Source organism: Oncorhynchus gorbuscha, linkage group LG16, assembly GCF_021184085.1.
Source record: "Oncorhynchus gorbuscha isolate QuinsamMale2020 ecotype Even-year linkage group LG16, OgorEven_v1.0, whole genome shotgun sequence".
NCBI lineage: Eukaryota > Metazoa > Chordata > Actinopteri > Salmoniformes > Salmonidae > Oncorhynchus > Oncorhynchus gorbuscha.
Window position 1 is genome coordinate 62,247,716 of NC_060188.1, and position 25,313 is coordinate 62,273,028.

Here is a 25,313-nt window from a genome sequence, read left to right on the forward strand (position 1 = left end):
CAACTTTGTTTTATTTGGTATGCCGAAAGAACGCTCAACGGAACAGCCTTTCCACATTCCGGCTGAAGACCAACCGACTGTAAATCAGGCCAAATGTGTAGCATTCTTTTGGCTGGAACGTGGGATCTCTGGAATGCGGTACACCTGAAAGACAAGACAACTTTTTTTTTTTTTAGAGGGTCTGACACACGGGTGTCTTGGTGGTGGAAAGGACACACCCAAGAAACACCCATATCAAACCACACCTCCAAGACAACTTGTTTGTTTCAATCATGGCTTCTAGCATATCTTTTGAGGAGCTGGACAAACCAGGCTAAATCAGTAAGTTAAACCCTACTTTCAACCAGATGTCTGGCAACTCAGTTGTCCTCAACATTCTGCATCAGCCAAAAGATGAAGCAGGTTTTTTGGGTCAGGTAGGACTTCAGTACTGAATTGGTGAGAAGTAAGGTATTCTTCTGTTGTCATGACTTCAAGGCTAACAGTTAAAGATGACAAGTAGCAAGCCCTTTCATAGTTATATAGCCTGCTCATTCCAAGAACAGAGATGTCCTCGATTTAAGAGATTGTGTCTTTGGTGGTGGTGAGGTAGCGCTGGTCACTACACCAGCGTTGAGAAATTGGGGTACGTTTATGCAGAGATGGATATTAGTCTGTCCCATATTTGTAGTTTGGTTTGGCCAGTTGATACCGCAATGTATAGACTGTTTACTTCACTGTCTAGTCTTGTGTCTACATATGGCTTCACATGGAACAAGAGCACACACATCTTGGCCTGCACCTCTCAAACTTGGAAAAGAGGAAATATATCGCTTAAAGCAGTCCAGTGAATGTTCTCTGCGGATAACACCAGGTTTCCAATAATTATTTTCAATAACTTACCCTGTATTTTCTCCACACGGTCTAGATTTTTGGGTTGAAAGGGGACCTGTAGGGTTTGAAATCAGATCCAGGATCATGCCGATCATTGTAACCTATGAGAAGAGAATAAATTTGACTTTTGTCAATTATTATTTTCTATGACTTTTGTCTATCCACAAACCGTTGTGGACAAATATATTGGCACCCTTGCACTTTTCTTAATAATTAAATAATTCCCTATTTCTTCTAAAATAAGGTCTCCAAACCTCATTGGATTTTTCAACATTGCAGAACCAATTTTATTTTTGTAAACATAAGTTTAAAGAGCATTTGTAAAAATCCAAATAACTTCACAGATCTTCATTGTAATGGTTTAAACACTGTTTTCCATGCTTGTTCAAAGAACCATAAACAATTAATGAGCATGCACCTGTGGAACGGTCATTAAGACACTAACAGCTTACAGACGGTAGGAAATTAAGGTCACAGTTATGAAACATTAGGACACTAAAGAGGCCTTTCTACTGTCTGAAAAACGCAAAAAGAAAGATGCCCAGGGTCCCTGCTCATCTGTGTGAAAGTGCTTTAGGCATGCTGCAAGGAGGCATGAGAACTGCAGATGTGGCCAGGGGAAATAAATGGCAATGTCCGTACTGTGAGACGCCTAAGACAGCACTACAGGGAGACCGGACGGACAGCTGATCAGCCTCACAGTGACAAACCACGTGTAACAACACCTGCACAGGATCGGTACATCTGAACATCACACCTGCGGGACAGGTACAGGATGGAAACAACAACTGCTTGAGTTACACCAGGAATGCACAATTCCTCCATCAGTGCTCAGACTGTCTGCAATAGGCTGAGAGAGGCTGGACTGAGCGCTTGTAGGCCTGTTGTAAGGCAGGTTCTCACCAGACATCACCGACAACAACGTCACCTATGGGCACAAACCCACCGTCGCTGGACCAGACAGGACTGGCAAAAAAGTGCTCTTCACTGACGAGTCGCGGTTTTGTCTCACCAGGGGTGATGGTCGGATTCGCGTTTATCATCAAAGGAATGAGCGTTACACCGAGGCCTGTAATCTGGAGCGGTTTGGAGGTGGAGGGTCACAGCATTATCGGACTGAGCTTGTTCTCATTGTAGGCAACGCTGTGCATTACAGGGAAGACATCCTCCTCTCTCATGTGGTACCCTTCCTGCAGGCTCATCCTGACATGACCCTCCAGCATGACAATGCCACCAGCCATACTGCTCGTTCTGTGCTTGATTTCCTGCAAGAGAGGAATGTCAGTGTTCTGCCATGGCCAGCGAAGAGCCCGGATCTCAATCCCATTGAGCACGTCTGGGACCTGTTGGATTGGCGGGTGAGGGATAGGGCCATTCCCCCCAGAAATGTCCAGGAACATGCAGGTGCCTTGGTGGAAGAGTGGGGTAACATCTCACAGCAAGAACTAGCAAATCTGGAACAGACCATGAGGAGGAGATGCACTGCAGTATTTAATGCAGCTGGTGGCCACACCAGATACTGACTGTTACTTTTGACCACCCCTTTGTTCAGGGACACATTATTCCATTTCTGTTAGTCACATGTCTGTGGAACTTGTTCAGTTTATGTCTGTTGTTGAATCTTATGTTCATACAAATAGTTACACATGTTAAACTTCTTGTGGCTGAGATCCCACTAATGGGATCGATATGACAACAGCCAGTGAAAGTGCAGGGTGCCAAAGTCAAAACAACAGAAATCCCATAATTAAAATTATTCAAACACAGAAGTATTTCATACCATTTTAAAGATACACTTCTTGTTAAATTCCACCACAGTGTCCGATTTCAAATAGGCTTTACGGCGAAAGCACCACAAATGATTATGTTACGTCAGAGCCAAGCCACAGAAAAACACAGCCATTTTTCCAGCCAAAGAGAGGAGTCACAAAAATCAGAAATAGGGATAGATTTCATCACTAACCTTTGAGGATATTCATCAGATGACACTCATAGCACTTCATGTTACACAATACATGTATGTTTTGTTCGATAAAGTTAATATTTATATAAACAAATCTCAGTATACATTGGTGCGTTATGTTCAGTAGTTCCAAAAACATCTGGTGATTTTGCAGAGAGCCACATCAATTTACAGAAATTCTCATAATAAATGTTGATGAAAATACAAGTGTTATGCATGGAACTTTAGATACACTTCTCCTTAATGCAACCGCTGTGTCAGATTTCAAAAAAGCTTTATGGAAAAAGAAAACCATGCAATAATCTGAGTACGGCGCTCAGAGACCAACCAAGCCAAAAATATATCCGCTATATTGTGCAGTCAACAGAAGTCAGAAATAACATTATAAATATTCACTTACCTTTGATGATCATCAGAATGCACTCCCAGGAATCCCAGTTCCACAATAAATGTTTGTTTTGTTCGATAATGTCCCATCATTTATGTCCAAATTGCTACTTTTGTTAGCGCGTTTTGTAAACAAATCCAAAACTCACGAAGTGCGTTCACTAGTTGCAGACAAAAAGTCCAAAAGTTCCATTACAGTCCATAGAAACATGTCAAACGATGTATAGAATCAATCTTTAGGATGTTTTTAACATAAATCTTCAATAATGTTCCAACCAGACAATTCCTTTGTCTTCAGAAAAGCAATGGAACACGAGTTAACTCTCACATGAACGAGCGTCATGAGCTTGTGGCAATCTGCCAGACCACTGACTCAAAGAGCCCTTCTGAGCCCCTCCTTTACAGTAGAAGCCTCAAACACGTTTCTAAAGACTGTTGACATCTAGTGGAAGCCTTAGGAAGTGCAACATGACCAATATCCCACTGTATCTTCAATAGGGAATGAGTTGAAAAATGACCAACTTCAGATTTCCCACTTCCTGGTTGGATTTTTTCTCAGATTTTTGCCTCCCATATGTGTTCTGTTATACTCACAGACATCATTCAAACAGTTTTTGAAACTTCGGAGTGTTTTCTATCCCAATGTACTAATAATATGCATATATTAGCAACTGGGACTGAATAACAGACAGTTTATTCTGGGCACCTTATTCATCCAAGCTACTCAATACTGCCCCCAAACATAAAGTTAAGTCTGCTGAAAATAAACGCAGTTGACATTTATTTTTTGCTGAGTTTAGTACTTGGTTGTACAGCCTTTGGCCAAGATAACTGCCAAGAAATGCTTCTTGAAGTTGTAGCCATCAATGAGCCTTCTACTGGCAATTTGGCCCAGTCTTCAACAGCAATGCTCTAATTCTTTAATGTTAGAAATGCCCTTCACCAACTGCTGTTTTCAGCTCTTGTCATTTCTTGATTATAATGTGTTTAATTTATTTGTGTACATGTTTGACATTTATCTGCATTGTTAGGACCATAAGCTTTTCGCTGCACCCGCTATAACATCTGCTAAACTGTGTAAGCGACCAATAAACCCTGGATTTGATTTAGGTTATGGATGTGATAAAGATCTGGCCCAGATTCACAAAACACTTCTTATGCAAAAACTTAGGAAGCTTCTTAATTAAGAAACATACGAAGTTCATAAGATAGTTCGTAATTGCAGTTCCTCAACAATATAAGATTTAATGATTTTCTTACAAAGATTTTAGGGTTCGGCAATCGTTTTAGCTAGCTATCTAGCTAGCAATGGCAATCATGTTAGCATATGTTCTAAAACAAGTTCTTGGGTTTGTGAGTGAATTAAACTTGTTCAGTTGCTTGCATGAGCTTTTTCTCACTACCCTTAGTTTAAGACAAGGGTTTAGCTATCATGGAATTAAGAACATTTCCAATAACTTTATTTTCAAGAATCTAATTTCTTCTTAACTTTTTGCTTAAGGAGAAACAAGATACAGCGCAAGACCATTTCCAATAACCTTTTTGAGGACTAGCAACTTTGCTTAAATTTCTTCTTAAATCCATAGTTAATGAAAAAATGACAGTTAAGAATAAATTTCTTCTTAAGAAGGTTTTGTGAATCTGGGCCCTGGACTCTTCTCTGGCCACTCCAGAACAGAATTGATTCTTGAACCATTCCAGGGTGCTTTTGATCTGTTTGGGGTTGAATGTCCTGATTGAACACCCACAACCTTCAACAGAGAGACAGTTTTTGGACACTTGGTTGAACATTACACTGCAAAACAGTTGGATAATCTGCTGATTGGGCTCTTTGCTGGGCCTTCCAGCAGGACAATGATGCCAAAAAGCACCCAGGAATGGTTCAAGAAGAGATGCTGGACTGTTCTGGAGTGGCCAGCTAAGAGTCCAGATCTGAATCAAATCCAAAACCTATAGCGAAATCTGAAAACAGCAGTCGGTGGAGGGCACCCATCAAAGATGGAAGAATTAGAACATTTTGCTGCTGAAAAGTGGGCCAAATTGCCAATAGAAAGGTGCAGCAAGCTCATTGATGGTTACAAGAAGCATTTGTCTGCAGTTATCTTGGCCAAAGGGTTTGAAACCAAGTACTCGCTCTGGGCTGCCAATAATTGTATCTTTATTTTCTCAATTTAAAGTGTAAAAAAAAGTTTACAAAACTAAAATTGGTTTTGCAATGTTGTAGTGCTCCAGTTCTCCCTGTCAAAATAAGCAACAGAAGACTTAGAAAGCATATCAACTCCTGTAGAAATGGCACTATGATTATTGTGAGTAACCTAATTTATGTTCCTTTAACTCTGCCTTCAAGGGAGTTTATACAAACTGTCATATCCTACCATTCTGATAGATTGGAAAATGTTAGAAAACGTGGTTATAACATTAATAATTTGGTTGTTATTCCATTGGTTACCTCGAGGCAGATGCTCGAGGGGCAGAGTGGCCCACACTCATTGAATATGGCGCTCATAAATGTTAGAGCAATCTCAAGTAAAACCTTTCTCGTGAATGATCTCATTACTGAGCGCAAAGTTGATTGCATGTTTCTCACTAAAACATGGCTGTCATCAGACTGTAGTGCCGCTCTTTTTGAAGCCACCCCCCGGACTACAGCTTTTCCTACTCTATTCAGAAAAGGGAATAAGCATGGAGGGACAGTGTCTATTTTTACTAATGCTCTCAGCTGTAAGGACATTTCATATGGCAAATTTGGGTCTTTTGAGCATCATGTTATACTGTTTAAATGTCATCCACCAGTGCTGGCCATAACCCTGTAAAGGCCACCAATTTTTTAAATTTTTAATTTTACCTTTATTTAACCAGGCAAGTCAGTTAAGAACATATTCTTACAGAACAGTGGGTTAACTGCCTGTTCAGGGGCAGGAAAGATTTGTACCTTGTAGCTCGGGGTTTCACAACCTTCCGTTACTAGTCCAACACTCTAACCACTTCTACCTGCCTTTTCTATTGATGAGAACTATGATAAAATCTATCCCCGGACCAAGGTTGAATTGATGAATATTTTGAGCTCTATGGACTTTATCCAACTTAACCACATAACAGTAGTTTTAGGGTCTTTTGACATATCTGAAGACTACCTTGTTGCATAGCTATTGCATTATTAATCATCTCACCCTGTTCATATTTTATTGAGTGTATGAACAGGGCACTTTCCCCAATGCACTAAAAACTGCTATGGTGAAACCCCTTCTGAAGTAATCTAGATTCTTCAGCACTTGGCAATTTTCACAGCAATCTCCAACCTTCCATTCTTAAGCAAAATTCTGGAGAAACTGGTTTTCAAACAGCAAAAAAAATCATTTTAAGTGCCAACAGCACAGAGACAGCCTTAGTTAAAGTGTAAATGATCTTAAAGCCAACAGAGATGCCAAACAGCTCTCCGTCCTTGTACTCTTAGATTTAAATGCTGCATTCGACACTGTTGACCATGATGTCATCCTGGACAGACTGGAGAGGCGTGTTTAGGACGTATTTAACCGGTCAAGAGTTTTTTTGTCACCCTTTGTGAACATACAGTGGGGCAAAAAAGTATTTAGTCAGCCACCAATTGTGCAAGTTCTCCCACTTAAAAAGATGAGAGAGGCCTGTAATTTTCATCATAGGTACACTTCAACTATGACAGACAAAATGAGAAAAATAATCCAGAAAATCACATTGTAGGATTTTTTATGAATTTATTTGCAAATTATGATTGAAAATAAGTATTTGGTCACCTACAAACAAGCAAGATTTCTGGCTCTCACAGACCTGTAACTTCTTCTTTAAGAGGCTCCTCTGTCCTCCACTCGTTACCTGTATTAATGGCACCTGTTTGAACTTGTTATCAGTATAAAATACACCTGTCCACAACCTCAAACAGTCACACTCCAAACTCCACTATGGCCAAGACCAAAGAGCTGTCAAAGAACACCAGAAACAAAATTGTAGACCTGCACCAGGCTGGGAAGACTGAATCTGCAATAGGTAAGCAGCTTGGTTTAAAGAAATCAACTGTGGAAGCAATTATTAGGAAATGGAAGACATACAAGACCACTGATAATCTCCCTCGATCTGGAGCTCCACGCAAGATCTCACCCCGTGGGGTCAAAATTATCACAAGAACGGTGAGCAAAAATCCCAGAACCACACGGGGGGACCTAGTGAATGACCTGCAGAGAGCTGGGACCAAAGTAACAAAGCCTACCATCAGTAACACACTACGCCGCCAGGGACTCAAATCCTGCAGTGCCAGACGTGTCCCCCTGCTTAAGCCAATACATGTCCAGGTCCGTCTGAAGTTTGCTAGAGAACATTTGGATGATCCAGAAGAAGATTGGGAGAATGTCATATGGTCAGATGAAACCAAAATATAACTTTTTGGTAAAAACTCAACTCATTGTGTTTGGAGGACAAAGAATGCTGAGTTGCATCCAAAGAACACCATACCTACTGTGAAGCATGGGGGTGGAAACATCATGGTGCTGTTTTTCTGCAAAGGGACCAGGACGACTGATCCGTGTAAAGGAAAGAATGAATGGGGCCATGTCGTGAGATTTTGAGTGAAAACCTCCTTCCATCAGCAAGGGCATTGAAGATGAAACGTGGTTGGGTCTTTCAGCATGACAATGATCCCAAACACACCACCCGGGCAACGAAGGAGTGGCTTCGTAAGAAGCATTTCAAGGTCCTGGAGTGGCCTAGCCAGTCTCCAGATCTCAACCCCATAGAAAATATTTGGAGGGAGTTGAAAGTCCGTGTTGCCCAGCAACAGCCCCAAAACATCACTGCTCTAGAGGAGATCTGCATGGAGGAATGGGCCAAAATACCAGCAACAGTGTGTGAAAACCTCGTGAAGACTTACAGAAAACGTTTGACCTCTGTCATTGCCAACAAAGGGTATATAACAAAGTACTGAGATAAACTTTTGATATTGACCAAATACTTATTTCCACCATAATTTGCAAATAAATGCATTATAAATCCTACAATGTGATTTTCTAGATTTTTTTTCTCTTATTTTGTCTGTCATAGTTGAAGTGTACCCATGATGAAAATTACAGGCCTCTCTCATCTTTTTAAGTGGGAGAACATGCACAATTGGTGGCTGACTAAATACTTTTTTGCCCCACTGTACATACCACATATGGCATTCCACAAGCCTCGATTTTGGGTCCGGGACTGTTCAATTTATATATGTTACCCCTTGGCAGCGTTATCAGAAACCACAACATTGATTTTCACTGCTACGCAGACAATACACAACTTTATATTTCTGTGTCACCAGAGTATTTTTAGCTCCATGGATCAATTATTAGACTGTATTAGTGATTTAAATACTTGGATGGCTCACAACTTCTTTCAGTTAAATCCAGACAAGACAGAGGTAATTATTGTTGGAGCCAAAGCACAGAGACGATCTCGTCGCACATTTGAATTCTTGGGCAATAAAGACATAACACCAGGTTAAAAACCTAGGTGTTATTTTAGATTCTGAACTAAACTTCGAATCACACATTAGGAATGTGACCAAAATAGCTTTAGACCACCTGAGTAACATTGCCATGGTGCGGCCGTTTCTCACTCAGGCTGATACAGAGAGACTCATCCATGCTTTTATTACCAGCAGGCTTGGCTACAGTAATGCCCTCCTGTCTGGTCTACCCAAGAAAGCCATTGGTCAACTGCAAAACTTACAGAATGCTGCAGCATGGTTACTGACCAAGACCAGACAAAGAGCACACATTACACCGGTTTTAATGTCTCTGCACCGGCTGTTTTTGAGTTTTTAAGAATACATTTTAAGATTCTTCTATTCTTTTAAATCAATCCACGATTGTGCAGCCCAATACATGTCAGACATGCTTTTAAGTGATGTACCCAGTAGGTCCCTCAGGTCCTCTGGCACTGGCCTTTTATCTATCCCAAAGCCTAGGACCAAGAGGCATGGAGAGGCAGCCTTTAGTTATTATGCCCCCAGCATCTGGAATAGCCTGCCAGAGAATCTGAGGGGGGCTTGAATCAGTGGACATATTTAAAAGAGATCTTAAAACACATTTTGAACTTTGCTTTTCCTTAGGGTGCATTTTAGTTGTTCAGTTTGTGTCATTATTTTGTTGTTTTACATTATGTTTGTTGTGTAGTAAATATTTTATTTTGATTGTTTATACATTTCTTTGCTGTACAGCACATTGCATTGCATTCCATGTCTGAAATGTGCTGTATTAATAACGCTTAATTTGATAAATCCAATATCAAGGTGTGGTGACCATGTTTTTATGTATTAATTTATTTAAGAAGAAATGGGAAATGATTTAAGAAAAGTGCAAGGGTGCAAATATATTTGACCCAACTGTGGATGATTAGACTACCTTGTGATACTCACTGATTGACTTTGACACCTTCAGTAACTTCACTGATGTGGAGTTATCAGCATCAGCAGTATGACGTCTATGAAGGTCCTTGACCATTACTATGTCATTGTATCAGTCTGCTTGTTTGCATAATGAAATATCTGGTGTTCAATGGCGAGGGTACATAAAGATGGCGGCCCCCATACTTACCAAAATGACTTGTTTGCTAAGTTCACCATATTGTACATTGCTCTCCGTTACTGTTTTTTTGTATCGGCATCAGTACAGTATACATGATCCAAATTCTAGCTCCAAGACGGCGGCAATTTGAAAAAACAAATTGGCGCATTGAACCATTTTTCTTCTTCTGTGGATTTTATATGGTGGTTGGCAATCAACTTTAAGGTGCATTACCGCCACAGTCTAAATCCTACTAAGTACATAATGAAATACTACATCCCCTGAAGATTTCCCCAGCAGTTCACTTAATCCTGGCTATGAAGGATTATTCACTTCATTCAACCCCATTACTCCTCAAATCGAATAACAATCGCTCCCTTTCCCTCACATATTTCTGGCACTGTAATAGAATCAAAGTTTATTTGTCACGTGCGCCGAATACAACAGGTATATAGTGAAATACCTTATAGTGAAATGCTTACTTACAGGCTCTAACCAATAGTGCGAAGAAAAAAAAGTGTGTGTGTAGGTAAGTAAAGAAATAAAACAACAGTAAAAAGACATTTGAAAATAAGAGTAGCAAGGCTACATACAGACACCGGTTAGTCAGGCTGATTGAGGTAGTATGTACATGTGGGTATGGTTAAAGTGACTATGCATATATGATGAACAGAAAGTAGCAGTGGCGTAAAAAGAGGGGTTGGCGGGTGGTGGGACACAATGCAGGTAGCCCGGTTAGCCAATGTGCGGGAGCACTGGATGGTCGGCCCAATTGAGGTAGTATGTACATGAATGTATAGTTACAGTGACTATGCATATATGATGAACAGAGAGTAGCAGCAGCGTAAAAGAGGGGTTGGGGGGGCACACAATACAAATAGTCTGGGTAACCATTTGGCTACCTGTTCAGGAGTCTTACGGCTTGGGGGTAAAAACTGTTGAGAAGCCTTTTTGTCCTAGACTTGGCACTCCGGTACCACTTGCCATGCGGTAGTAGAGAGAACAGTCTATGATTGGGGTGGCTGGGGTCTTTGACAATTTTCAGGGCCTTCCTCTGACACTGCCTGTTGTAGAGGTCCTGGATGGCAGGCAGCTTTACCCCAGTGATGTACTGGGCTGTACGCACTACCCTCTGAAGTGCCTTGCGGTAGGAGGCCGAGCAATTGCCGTACCAGGCAGTGATGCAACCGGTCAGGATGCTCTCGATGTTGCAGCTGTAGAACCTTTTGAGGATCTCAGGACCCATGCCAAATCTTTTTAGTTTCCTGAGTGCCCTCTTCACGACTGTCTTGGTGTGTTTGGACCATTCTAGTTTGTTGTTGATGTGGACTGTCTCCATCTCCTTCTGACAATGATCACACCTCCCAGTCGGATGTTTCCTTACCAATTTTAATGTACTATTGAACCTTGTGTGTCCCAGTCTCAGCCTTGTGACTACACTTTCCTCCCTTCTCTCTCGGCCTGAGGACCTTCCTGCACCCTCTCTTTTCCTGGCTCTTATACAGGTATTTCCCTTACTCTCCCTGTTCTACAACTCTTGCCACTTATTTTGAACCCCTGTTCTTATTAACCCATTGACTTCTGCTTTACTGATTGACAATTCCATCTCAACATTAGGATGTTTAATAGCCTGCTTGGCGATCACATCCACCTCCTCATTCCCCTTTACTCTCACATGAGCTGGTACTCAGAGGAACATGACAAAGACCCCTATCTGTTTCACCCTATGAAAGCACTGCAAAACCTCATACAATACATCCTGTCTGCTCTGAGACATAACCAAATTTATACTCATGAGTGGTGCACATGAGTCTGGTCTCACCTCCTCCACCCACTTGCAGTCAGTAGTATGGCCAAGAACTCCATTGAACCATGTCGCGCGCCGTAGTTTAGAAACAGTGCTAAAAATTATGTCATATCTGAATTCCTCAAATTGAATGCATCTTCGCTATTCATAAAATGTAATTGGAGGAACTGAATGCAAGTACCCAGCTAGGATTGCTAAACTGAAGTCTACACACATATTTCATCTCACATTAAACATCCTACCACTTTTGCATAGGACTCAAATTCATCCCAGTAATGTTATGTGATAAATACAACCTAAACATGCAACAAGAAATATGAATAAAGCAGCTAGAGAAAAACCTTTGCCTGATAAACCATCAGGTGATAGATCACCATTAGCCATCTGAAATATAACAGTTCAGATATTTAATCATATGAGCTTGGTCTTTTACCAACCTTGTCACAACTCAACTGACTGGCTCAAATGCATTAAGAAGGATCGAATTCAACAAATTAACCTTTTAACAAGGAACGCCTGTTAATTGAAATGCATTCCAGGTGAGTACCTCATAAAGCTGGTTGAGAAAATACCAAGAGTGTGCAAAGCTGTCATCAAGGCAAAGGGTGGCTACTTTGAATAATCTAAAATATATTTAGATTTGTATAACACTTTTTTGTTATTTCATAGTTTTAATGTCTTCACTATTATTCTACAATGCAGAAAATAGTACAAATAAAGAAAAACCCTTGAATGAGTAGGTGTGTCCAAACGTTTGATTGGTACTGTACATGACACTGTACATTTTAACTGACTCTAATGGTTGTCTGGTGGTTGGTCCCATTTATGCTAGGAATTTCTGAATATCCACAGGAAAGTATTATTAAACAGACTTCAAAACGCTGGTAGTGCATTCAGATTTTATATCACCCATTTCTTGAACGGAACGAACTTGGGAGGGACCTACAGTGTAGCTGAATTTGTCGAATACAAACTCTCGTTTTTAGTTACAGAACGTTTTGTACCTGTTGTATTCGGCGCATGTGACAAATAAAAATTGATTTGAGTAGGACATTCCAGTCACATTTTTTACTAATATCGAATGTTTTCTATTGAAATTTGGCGCCATGTACAAGGTTAAAAATAGACGTTGCAGTCAAACACTTGAATACAGTAGTTGCAAGTTAAAATAACTTACCCTCCCATCCTGATGGTGGCGCCAATACATAGCTTACTTCCCCCACGAAGAACACAACAAAACCAGTTGGAAATACCCGGGAATACCCGGGAGTTTTAGCTAACTAGCTATCTTATTATTTAAAAATTTCCCTCTAGTAGATCAATAACTAATGAGGTAAACAACTCAGTACTTTGACCAACCTATATCGACTGGTTGACCTCTGACCAATTTTGTATCTCGTGCGCTTTGCCCATAAACGTTTTCTGGTATATTTGCTGTAGCTAATTTTTGAGATGCCTTCATTTTTACCTACGGTGGCCGAACAACTCTTCAAAGACATACAGAAGACATACCAAGAGAAAACTAAAAGTGAGTTACAGTTTTCCTTGAACAGAATCTCATCTGTCAAGTCTCTAGTCGGGCATGCCAGCCAGAAGATGGCACTGTTGTTATGGCTTTGTTTTATGGTCATTATCAGATGGACCATTGAGACTCCTATGATTTTAAGTAAAATAAAGTTGTATTGGTCGCTCACACATATTTTGCAGATGTTTTCGCAGGTGCAGCGAAATGCGTATGTTTCTAACTCCAATAGTACAGTAATACTAAACAATATACACACGTCCCCAAAAATAGAAATAAAAAAATATCATAAACGTTTTGAGCAAATAATGTAAGAAATAACACACAAATACTGCAAAGTTGTCTTGGAGCTCGAAACAGGGCGACCATGGCTGTGTTCGAATACTCATGCTAACCATAATATTTGTGACGTACATTGAGTATGTAGTATGCTTATTAGTCATAGTATGGATTTAGGTAGGATGCAAAAAGTTCCTGATGTCAAATCGAATCGTTGTTAGCAGATGTTATTGTGAGTGTAGCGAAATGCTTATGCATCTAGTTCCGAAAGTGCAGCAATATCTAACAAGTAATCTAACGATTCCACAACTACCTAATATACAGAAATCTAAGTAAAGGGATGGAATAACAATATGTACATATGAATATATGGATGAGCAATGACCCGAGCAGCATAGGCAAGATGCAATAGATGGTATTAAATACAGTATATACATATGGGATGAGTAATGCAAGGTATGTAAACATAATTTCTTAAAGTGGCATTAATAAAGTGACAAGAAATCCATTTGTTAGAGTGGCCAATGATTTCAAGTCTGTATGTAGGCAGCAGCCTCTCTGTGTTAGTGATGGCTGTTTAACAGTCTGATGGCCTTGAGATAGAAGCTGTTTTTCAGTCTCTAGGTCCCAGCTTTGATGCACCTGTACTGACCTCGCCTTCTGGATGGTAGCAGGGTGAAGAGGCAGTGGCTCAAGTGGTTGTTGTCCTTGATGATCTTTTTGGCCTTCCTGTGAAATCGGGTGCTGTAGGTGCCCCGGAGGGCAGGTAGTTTGTCCCCGGTGATGCGTTGTACAGACCACACCACACTCTGGAGAGCTCTGCGGTTGTGGGCGGTTCAGTTGCTGTTCCAGGCTGTGATACAGCTCAGCAGGATGCTCTCAATTGTGTATCTGTAAAAGTTTGTGAGGGTTTTAGGTGACAAGCCAAATTTCTTCAGCCTCCTGAGGTTGAAGAGGCGCTGTTGCACCTTCTTCACCACACTGTCTGTGTGGGTGGACCATTTCAGTTTGTCTGTGATCTGTACGCAGATGAACTTAACTTTCCACCTTCTCCACTAATGTCCTGTGGATAGGGGGGTGCTCCCTCTGCTGTTTCCTGAAGTCCACGATCATCTCCTTTTGTTTTGTTGAGTAAGAGCTTGTTTTCCTGACACCACACGCCGAGTGCCCTCACCTCCTCCCTAAGGATGTCTCATTGTTGTTGGTGATCAAGCCAACTACTGTTGTGTCGTATGCAAACTTGATGATCGAGTTGGAGGCGTGCATGGCCACGCAGTCATGGGTGAACAGGAAGTACAGGGGCCCCAGTGTTGAGGACCAGCGAAGTGGAGATGTTGTTTCCTACCTTCACCACCTGGGGGCGGCCTGTCAGGAAGTCCAGGACTCACTTGCACAGGGTGGGGTTGAGACCCAGGGCCTCAAGCTTAATGATGAGCTTGGAGGGTACTATGGTGTTGAATGCTGAGCTGTAGTCAATGAACAACATTCTTACATGGGATAGGGCAGTGTGATGGTGATTGCATCATCTGTGGACCTATAGGGGCAGTATGTAAATTGCAGTGAGTCTAGGGTGACAGGTAAGGTGGAGGTGATATGATCCTTGACTAGTCTCTCAAAGCACTTCATGATGACAGAAGTGAATGCTACGGGGCGATAGTAATTTAGTTCAGTTACCTTTGCCTTCTTGAGTACAGGAACAATGTTGGTCATCTTGAAGCATGTGGTGACAGCAGACTGGGATAGGGAGAGATTGAATATGTCCGTAAACACACCAGCCAGCTGGTCTGCGCATGCTCTGAGGATGCGGCTAGGGATGCTGTCTGGGCCGGCAGCCTTGCAAGGGTCAACACGTTTAAATGTCTTACTCACGTCAGCCACTGAGACAGAGAGCCCACAGTCCTTGGTAGAGGGCCGCATTGGTGGCACTATATTATGCTCAAAGCGGGCAAAGAAGGTGTTTAGTTTGTCTGGAAGCGAGACTTCGGTGTCCGTAACGTGGCTGGTTTTCTTTTTGTAGTCCGTGATTGTCTGTAGAACCTGCCACATACGTCTCGTGTCTGAGCCTTTGAATTGCGTCTCCACTTTGTCCCTATACTGACATTTCACTTGTTTGATTGCCCTGAGGAGAGAAAAACTACACTGTTTGTATTCGGCCATATTCCCAGTCACCTTTCCATGGTTAAATGCGGTGGTTCGCGCTTTCAGTTTTGCACAAATGCAGCCATCTATCCACGGTTTCTGGTTAGGGTAGGTTTTAATAGTCACAGTGGGTACAACATCTCCTATGCACTTCCTTATAAACTCACTTACCAAATAAGCGTATACATCTACATTATTCTCTGAGGCTACATGTCCCAATCCGGGTGATCAAAACAATTTTGAAGCGTGGATTCCGATTGGTCAGACCAGCGTTGAATAGTCCTTGTCACCGATACATCCTGATTGAGTTTCTGCCTATAGAAGGGGAGAAGCAAAATGGAGTCGTGGTCAGATTTGCTGAAGGGAGGGCGGGGGAGGGCCTTGTATGCATCGCAGAAGTTAGAGTAGCAGTGATCCAGTGTTTTGCCAGCCTGGGTACTACAATCAGCCCAGGTACTACAAGAGTATGTTACAATTCCTGATGTCTCTCTTGAAAGCAACCCTTGCCCTAATTTTGTGTACCTTGTTATCTCGAGACTAGACATTAGCGAGTACTATACTCGGAAGCTGTGGGTGGTGTGCACGCCTCAAGTCTGACCAGAAGGCTGCTCCGTACTACATTCGCCAAAATACGAAGTATACAAGCAATGGACGCTATTTCTGTGCTTCTATGGCTCATAATGCAATTCTTCAGAAAATGAGCGTGGCCTTGAAAAAAATGGCAACAAGAACAGATTCAAATTTGTTGCTTTAACTAATTATGACAAATGTTATGAAAATAATGAGCAATGTAATGAAGTAATGACTTTTCTAATAAGTTACATGTTATGTTGGCTGACAATTTGTTAGCTACGCTATCCTTACGAACCGCATAGCATATCATTACAGCAGTATGTACCAGGTATGTCAGCTAACTACTGTAGCATTAGTTGGCTACTAATACATTGACCTTGCCAGTATTTACTTTATGCTATCTAACTAACTACACAACGTTTATTGACTTGATTATTCACTTCTCTCGTAGCTTAGCTGGGTGGTATAGTCGTTCAGGTGCATTTGCAAATTTGTCTGACTATCTAGCTGAATTTCAGAGCCCTCTCGCCTGACTATGTCAGGCAGGGTACAGAATAACCAGCGCATTTACCAACGCTCAACACCCGTTGAATGTGGCCATTGTCAGTAAAAGTCGACAAAAAAGCATAATTAAATTGTTGCCAGCAGCACAGTTAGTCACCAACGCTCTGGATAACATGAAAACTGCCTAACTAGCTCTGCTAGTACGAGTAAAATAGTCAGTGAGTTGTTCTCTCATTTGTGTCTAGAAGTAGCTAGCAAGTTAGCTTGGTGCTTGAATGCCGTTGTGAGGTCAGAACGCTCGGATTAACCCTACTCCTCGACCAGAGCGTCCAGTGTGCGCTCTAAACGCTCCGAATTTACAAACGGACAATCTGACAACACCCTGAATTTACGAATGCCTAGAGCACACTCTAGCACTCCAGATTGAATTTACAAACACACCCGAAGTCTAGCTAGTAATTTGTTATGCTAGCAAAGAGGTTGCATACAACAGCATCAACTTCCGGGAGAAAGGCGCTAGTATGCTCAACTGAAAGGATAATATTTGTTTACAGTATACTAAAATGAACTATATACTCATTAAGTATGTAGTATTATTAAAGTTATTATTTTTAGATAAACTATGCTAAATATGTTCACATGTCACCAAATAATTTATTAAAACACACTGTTTTGCAATGAAGGTCTTCAGTAGCCTCAACAGCACTCTGTATGGTAGTGCCATGGTGTAGCCGAAGGACAGCTAGCTTCTGTCCTCCTCTGGGAACATTGACTTCAATACAAAACCTAGGAGGCTCGTGGTTCACACCCCCTTCCATAGACACAGTAATTATGACAACTTCCGGAGTACATCCTCCAACCTATCAGAGCTCTTGCAGCATGAACTGACATGTTGTCCACCCAATCAAAGGATCAAAGAATGAATCTTGTACTGAAACCATAAGCTACAGCAAGCTAGCACTGCGGTGCATAACAGGTGGTGAGTAGTTTACTCAAAGAGAGAGAAAGACAATAGTTAAACAGTTTTTAACAAATTAATTTCTTCAAAAATGAAAGCAATGCAAGAGCTATATGTCATTGTATTTTTTTTAACTTTCACTTACTTAGCTAGTGACTGCACCTAGTTAGTTTAGCCTACTGAAACACCAAGCCCAAACAGAGAGGGATGCTATGTTAGCTAGCTGGCTTTGGCTATCCAACCCTGGAACACATTCAAGTCAAGGTACGTTTTTATTTTATTTATTTATTGCCACCGGAGCCCGCCGGTGTAACTGCTAAACTGCTTGCTGCTGACTGTACACTGTACTGCATGATTGTAGTGGGTTTAGTTACACATTAGTTTAATTAGCTATGTTAATAGAATGACAATGACGTAGGCTGTGTGTTGCGGTTATGATATTAAGGTTTGGCTTGCAAAGTTTTTTTCACATGGTCACAGACAGCTGATGTGTTGTGCACTTAAGTCCACAAGCAAAGTGAAACGGTGAGAAGAAGAGAGTGCATAGATGTGAGAAGGAATTATGCAACGATCAAAGGGATCAAGCTGTTTGTATGTGGCTGCTAGGAAAGTAAATTGTGTTTGCGTGTGATCAGGGGTGTATTCTGTTGAAAAACTTTTCTTAAACGGATTAAAATGGAACGACATGGGGATAAACATACCTGAATTTTGTCCAATAAAAAATGTGTCCAACTGTTGGACTAATGATTACGCCCTGGATCAGCTAGATACAGACAAGAGTGTGCAAGAGTTTGTCTTGATGGGTGATCTGAGTCAGGATTGGTCAGGATTGGTTATCATCTAGCTTTGATCAACTCAAAATTCTATGCAATACCTATAATCTCACTCAGATTGACAACAGTGTAACTAAATTGAATATATAGTATCCTCTGAAATCCTCTTTGATTGATTTGGTCTTAAACAATACTCCTCATCGATTTAATGCTTCTGGTATTTTTGCAAATTACATACAGTGGGGCAAAAAAGTATTTAGTCAGCCACCAATTGTGCAAGTTCTCCCACTTAAAAATATGAGAGAGGCCTGTATTTTTTAAAATCATAGGTACACTTCAACTATGACAGACAAAATGAGAAAAATAATCCAGAAAATCACATTGTAGGATTTTTTATGAATTTATTTGCAAATTATGATTGAAAATAAGTATTTGGTCACCTACAAACAAGCAAGATTTCTGGCTCTCACAGACCTGTAACTTCTTCTTTAAGAGGCTCCTCTGTCCTCCACTCGTTACCTGTATTAATGGCACCTGTTTGAACTTGTTATCAGTATAAAAGACACCTGTCCACAACCTCAAACAGTCACACTCCAAACTCCACTATGGCCAAGACCAAAGAGCTGTCAAAGGACACCAGAAACAGACCTGCACCAGGCTGGGAAGACTGAATCTGCAATAGGTAAGCAGCTTGGTTTGAAGAAATCAACTGTGGGAGCAATTATTAGGAAATGGAAGACATACAAGACCACTGATAATCTCCCTCGATCTGGGGCTCCACGCAAGATCTCACCCCGTGGGGTCAAAATGATCACAAGAACGGTGAGCAAAAATCCCAGAACCACACGGAGGGACCCAGTGAATGACCTGCAGAGAGCTGGGACCTAAGTAACAAAGCCTACCATCAGTAACACACTACGCCGCCAGGGACTCAAATCCTGCAGTGCCAGACGTGTCCCCCTGCTTAAGCCAGTACATGTCCAGGCCCGTCTGAAGTTTGCTAGAGAGCATTTGGATGATCCAGAAGAAGATTGGGAGAATGCCATATGGTCAGATGAAACCAAAATATAACTTTTTGGTAAAAACTCAACTCGTCGTGTTTTGAGGACAAAGAATGCTGAGTTGCATCCAAAGAACACCATACCTACTGTGAAGCATGGGGGTGGAAACATCATGCTTTGGGGCTGTTTTTCTGCAAAGGGACCAGGACGACTGATCCGTGTAAAGGAAAGAATGAATGGGGCCATGTATCGTGAGATTTTGAGTGAAAACCTCCTTCCGTCAGCAAGGGCATTGAAGATGAAACGTGGCTGGGTCTTTCAGCATGACAATGATCCCAAACACACCGCCCGGGCAACAAAGGAGTGGCTTCGTAAGAAGCATTTCAAGGTCCTGGAATGGCCTAGCCAGTCTCCAGATCTCAACCCCATAGAACATCTTTGGAGGGAGTTGAAAGTCCGTGTTGCCCAGCAACAGCCCCAAAACATCACTGTTCTAAAGGAGATCTGCATGGAGGAATGGGCCAAAATACCAGCAGCAGTGTGTAAAAACCACGTGAAGACTTACAGAAAACGTTTGACCTCTGTCATTGCCAACAAAGGGTATATAACAATGTATTGAGATAAACTTTTGTTATTGACTAAATACTTATTTTCCACCATAATTTGCTAATAAATTCATAAAAAATCCTACAATGTGATTTTCTGGATTTTATTCCCTCATTTTGTCTGTCATAGTTGAAGTGTACCTATGATTAAAAAAAAGACAGGCCTCTCTCATCTTTTTAAGTGGGAGAACTTGCACAATTGGTGGCTGACTAAATACTTTTTTGCTCCACTGTAAGTGATCACTTTGCTATTGCCTGTGTGAGAGATGGTAAAATATCTAAGCAATCTCACGTGTCATTACGAAAATATGTATTTAGCATTGAATGGAATAGAATATAATTAACCCCAGATGTTGAATTAGCCTTTTCTTACTTCCACAATGCATTACAGGGTGTATGCAATAGGCATGCCCCTTTTAAAAAACATCAGGATTAAGGGCAGAGAGAACCCTTGGTTTACTGAGGAACTTACTAAAATCATAAGGGAACCTTATACTTATGTGGGCTAAAGCAAGATGGTCTGGTTTGGCGGATGATTGGAAGGCTTTTAAACATCTTCGAAATCTGGGTGTCTATGTCCCGAAAACTGAAAGCAGACCACTACCTCAAATCTACTTTGGATAATTTAAATAATCCTTCTGAATTTTGGCAAGTAGGGAATGGTTTGGAGTGCAAAAAAGATACACAAACAACTATTGATAGACACACAGATTGTAACTGAGAGAAACTCTATTCTGAAAGCCTTACATCAGCATTTTCTTGATGCAGGCAGTTTATTTGAAAAGGTTAAAGGTATAAATGAGCCCCCTGTCAATTTACCTGACACCCCTGTGCACTCCATTGTCAGGTTCTCCTTCTTTTCCTTCTCTGTTTCAGAAGTGCTTGAAGCCCTGAAAGATATTGATAGAAAGAAATCCCCTAGCCCTGATGATCTAGACCCCCGCCTACCAAAAATTAGGTCATGGTACAAATAGTTTTAGTTACTCAGCTCTGTGGTCCTGGAATTCTCTCCTGAACATTAAAAAATGTGATGATCTAGTCACATTGGTGGAGTTTAAACACTCGGTCAATGTAAATATCATAGATGTGTAATGTCTTTAGGACAGCTGTTTTTCAGTTATGCCATTTGTGTTTCTTTACATAATATGTAATTGTTGTACTGTATGTGTGTCTATAGTTTTGTTCAATGTTGTGTTAATGTATGTAAGGTATTTTGTCTGAAACTTTGTTCCTGCTGCTGTTGGACCAGGTCTCTCTTGAAAAATAGATTTTAATCTCAATGACAAAAACCTGTATAAATAAAGGTAAAAACATTTTTAATGTGTCTGTCACCTTGATTATTAAAAATTCTCTCGACCTGTGCACCTACGTTGTAAACTTTTATTCATAGGCTAGGTTGTAGCAACCACATGATGGGTATAGGGAAAATGTGAGTATCCTAAATCTATTGATGTTACATTGAGCTGGGTGAATGGAATATGAATGACAGTCATCCAATATGCTGTAATAGAAAAGGCCATGCTCATAAACAAAATATATTAAACGGCACCGACCACCACTGCTTCTTATCCATAGGGTTTTCAGTGGTTAGCTTCGCCCACGATTGGCTGCTTGTAAACTACAATTCCGATGCTGTGTTTTAATAATCATTGCTTGCGAAACGGTTTATCGAAACGTATGCTGATTTGCCCCTTATCGTTCATATCAGCGAGAAAGAATATTTAAAATAAAATAGATAAACTGTAGCAGTTTTACACAGAGCCATAGTCTGTGTGAGTCTCCAGTTGATGAACTACACTTCCTCTCCAGTTACACAAACACACAGGTTCGGGGCACGCTAGATAGCTATTTAGCACAGGTGGCCAAATATCTTCTGTAAAAAAGTGCTGTAACATGGAGATATGGCAGTGTGGAAACACTAACCCTGACCCTATAAAGGTGTGTAGTAATTTAACCTTTTAGTTTTCTGAAAATGATTTATTATTATTCCTTGTTCCTTATGTTTCCAAAACCATATTGCAAACTGCAGTAGCTACACGCTTCTTCAACGAGGTCAAGCCCTTATTTTCTCCAGAAGCCCAGCCAGCCAACTCCTCCCTTACTACAGTACTCATCTATTACTGTCTTCATGAGAACTAAGGAAAGGAAATTGCAAATTCATTTTTCATTAAGCTATGTCTCTGAGGAATTATTTACCAATAAGTTCTAGATTAAAGCCTATATAAAATCAAATTGAGGAAATTATTCTAACCCCATCACTGTTTTTTTGGTGTGTGTTTTCTTTACAGTTCCTGATGACCTGCTTATTGCGTGAGTATTACCTTTATCTTTACCTGGGGATTATTTGCTTTATTGGGGAAACCAGTGAGGTGGGAGAGGGAGTGGCCTTTTATGGCATGTGCTTTCCACAGTGGGATGGAGATGCCGTCACCCAGACAGCAGGGCCCTCCCCTTTTGGTTGGTGGGTGAGAATTTCCAGATGTAGTGGGTGCTGTGGCTGTGACACAGCCACATCCTGTCCTGTATGATGTTATTCTTGAAGGGTGATTTTCCTGGTATAGGACCTCTTCATTCCTTCGTTACCTGCTTTTCACTGGCTAATTGGCTGAGTGTGTTAGGAATGATGCTATCAGGCTTAATGTCTCAGTTGCTCTGTCTCTCAGGTGTTTGTTTATATGCGTTGCTGCGTTGTTGTTTATATGCATTATATCTCCATTTAAAAGCACTTTTACATTAAGTTGATGGCTAGCCTTAATATGGGTCTCTCTCCATGCCTGTCCCCTATCCCTGTCTCTCTCCCAGGCTGAGGTTTGTGTTTGGCTCCTGTGCCCTCCAGGCCTTGGACCTGGTGGACCAGCGCTCTGTCACCTGTGTCTCATCCCCCAGTGGACGGAGAGCATATCAGGTGAACATCTGCTACCCACTTTGCACTAGAGTACTCACTTTCCCAATAAACCACCGAATGAAACATTTGGTAATCAATCGACCATGATTCACACAAAAGAGCAATGAAAGGAAAATGTACAGCTAAGTCTTAAGCATTTTGACCCTCTTTGTATACTATAGAGACGCTAATGAGAAGCTATTATCTTCCCAACACTTGACATCAATGCCAGAACCTCACATAAGGACGGATTAATTACTGTTGTACTCATGGAAAACCACCTAATCCATAGCCATTCCCTACCAGTCCCAGAGTCCCTGTAGGCCATGTCCTCTTGCGTCATAGCAGGGCCTGTCCAGTGACCCAAGTTTCCTGTAAACGCCTTGGACAGCTTTTATGAAATGGGACAGAAAAAAACACAATGAGGCTAAATACAGACAGTGGTTTCTGTTTCTTTGGAATAAATTCCTTAATTGTTTTTTCTCCTTCTCAAGTTTTTGGTGACTTCTGTGGTGAAATTAGGTGGTGTTTATCGGAAATGTTTAGGCTATAATATGATGTGGTTCTGGGCACAAATTCAGTTCTACATTTCCATAGAAAGTTATTGTGTTTTCTCCTAAAACATCTGTGAGTGAAAAAACAGTGTTGGAAAGCCTCTGCAGTAACAAGTAGATAAGTCTTCCAATATCACACTCTTCCCATATTCATGTAGTGTGGTTGCGCCATTTGCAATATTATTTACTCTTTAAAAATACAAGTGTCGAATGGGGCCCTTTGACACTGTGACAGTTTTATTTGCTGTGAGTGGGTGTTCTGAGGAGATGTCTGAGTAAGATTTAGATAGCACAGCTATCTTCCCATATTTCTGGAGTAACTCATTTCCGTGGCTTTATTGTTATATAAAAACATAAACCCCCAAAATCAAGAGATGCTAGCTAGTTATGTCGTTCCTCTTAGATTACTTTCTCTCCTCTTGTCTTTTACTTTTTGACCACTAATCTTTAAGGAGATCGTGATTTGAGTGCAATTGTCACCTAGCTATTGTTTTCTATCCATCCCTGGAACTGTCCGTCTGCAGAGAAAAATAGTTCATTCAGAAGTATTGGGACATATCCGTACAGTAAGTGTGATTGGGATAACTTGAACCAGACCAGGTTAAGTTGCCTTGTTTTGGCTCAGGGAGGGAGGGAAGACTATATTTGGGAAGTTGAGAGTAAAGATTTACTTTGATTCAGTAGTCGAGGACCATTTGTTTCTCTCCTCCCCTGAGTTCTTAGCCAGGAGGAATTATTGTGTTCTTCCCTGAATTGAATTTAACTTTATTGATCTACAGGGGATTTCAGTCAGCATGTCAATTGTAATGGGAAATCCAACAATGGAACCTGAGGCAACTGCCCAAGTCTCACAATGCTCGTGTTGGAGGATTGCCATGGTACCTGCATCCTATTTTTCTTCCATTTGACAACACTCCAAATTAAACTATGACTAAGTGTATATTGTTTTATAAAGAAAGTGTTTGTTTCTGGGCTTCTTGAGGTCAATTTGCAAATGATTTGTAATTATGTTACAGCCCCCTGACCGTCTGCTCAAGAAAAGTTGATGATCCTTGATTTGGGGTAACTCACTCTGCAACATTGTGTAGGCGTCTGGGCACTGAGCCCACCAACCCACGCCTCTATTTGTATCCAGCAGCTCAAAGCTTTTATGATGTCAGAGAAACTTAAAACGTCAGGTTTTTACTGACCAGAACCATGACACAGCCAGTTGGACGTCACTTCTGAGAAGAGGCTTGACTTGCAATAACACCAAATAAACTCAGTCTGAAGAGCTTGGTTTATACCCCCTTTTTCTGGAAGTAGATCTACTTTGTAGCTCTGGGTTGGGGAAAAGAGCCAGTCTGGGACCTGTTGTACATGTTATTGTGTCTGGTGTGATACTAATGAATACACTGGCCTTTCCCTGTACTCTTTTCTATAATCGAAAAATGGTTCTTTGGCTGTCCCCATAGGAGAACCCTTCTGAGTACTATGTAGAACCATTTACACAGAGGGTTCTACATGGAAACCAAAAGGGTTCTACCTAGAACCAAAAACAGTTGTTCTCCTATGGGGACAGCCAAATAACTGTTTTGGAACCCTTTTTTCTAAGAGGGTGCTCATAGGTTGATACTGTCTGTTTGCCACATTGACTCAATCATACATTCAGGTGACCTTTTCCATGAGAATATGGGGTTCGTTCAGTCTGTTGTGACAGGGCACAGGGAATCAGACCAAGGTAAAGTTTAAGGCAGAATAGCAATATACAGTGCGTTCGGAAAGTATTCAGACCCCTTTACTTTTTCCACATTTTGTTACACTTTAGCGTTATTCAGAAATGGATTAAATACTTTTTTCCCCTTCTCAATCTACAGACAATACCCTATTAATTTTTAGAAAATATTGCAAATGTATCAAAAATAAAAACAGAAATACCTTATTTA

The 25,313-nt window shown here is 41.0% G+C and overlaps 1 protein-coding gene and 1 long non-coding RNA gene across 3 annotated transcripts in view; one reads left to right on the forward strand and one right to left on the reverse strand.

The window, feature by feature from the left end:
• Positions 1–13,069, reverse strand: LOC123998603. Its single transcript, XR_006832293.1, has 3 exons — positions 12,774–13,069; positions 883–974; positions 1–144 (listed from the first exon to the last, which is right to left on the reverse strand). It is a non-coding gene; the product is annotated as an uncharacterized LOC123998603 (long non-coding RNA).
• The window catches only part of zswim7 (zinc finger, SWIM-type containing 7), a 22,208-nt gene continuing 9,706 nt past the window's right edge, over positions 12,812–25,313 (forward strand). For both annotated transcript variants that reach the window (XR_006832292.1, XM_046303614.1), the window contains exons 1-3: positions 12,812–13,124; positions 22,239–22,260; positions 22,753–22,855. Coding sequence is in view for 1 of the 2 variants with exons in the window: in XM_046303614.1 (XP_046159570.1) it covers positions 13,049–13,124; positions 22,239–22,260; positions 22,753–22,855 (201 nt within the window). In the remaining variant the exon portion in view is untranslated. The remainder of the gene's footprint in view (positions 13,125–22,238; positions 22,261–22,752; positions 22,856–25,313) is intronic.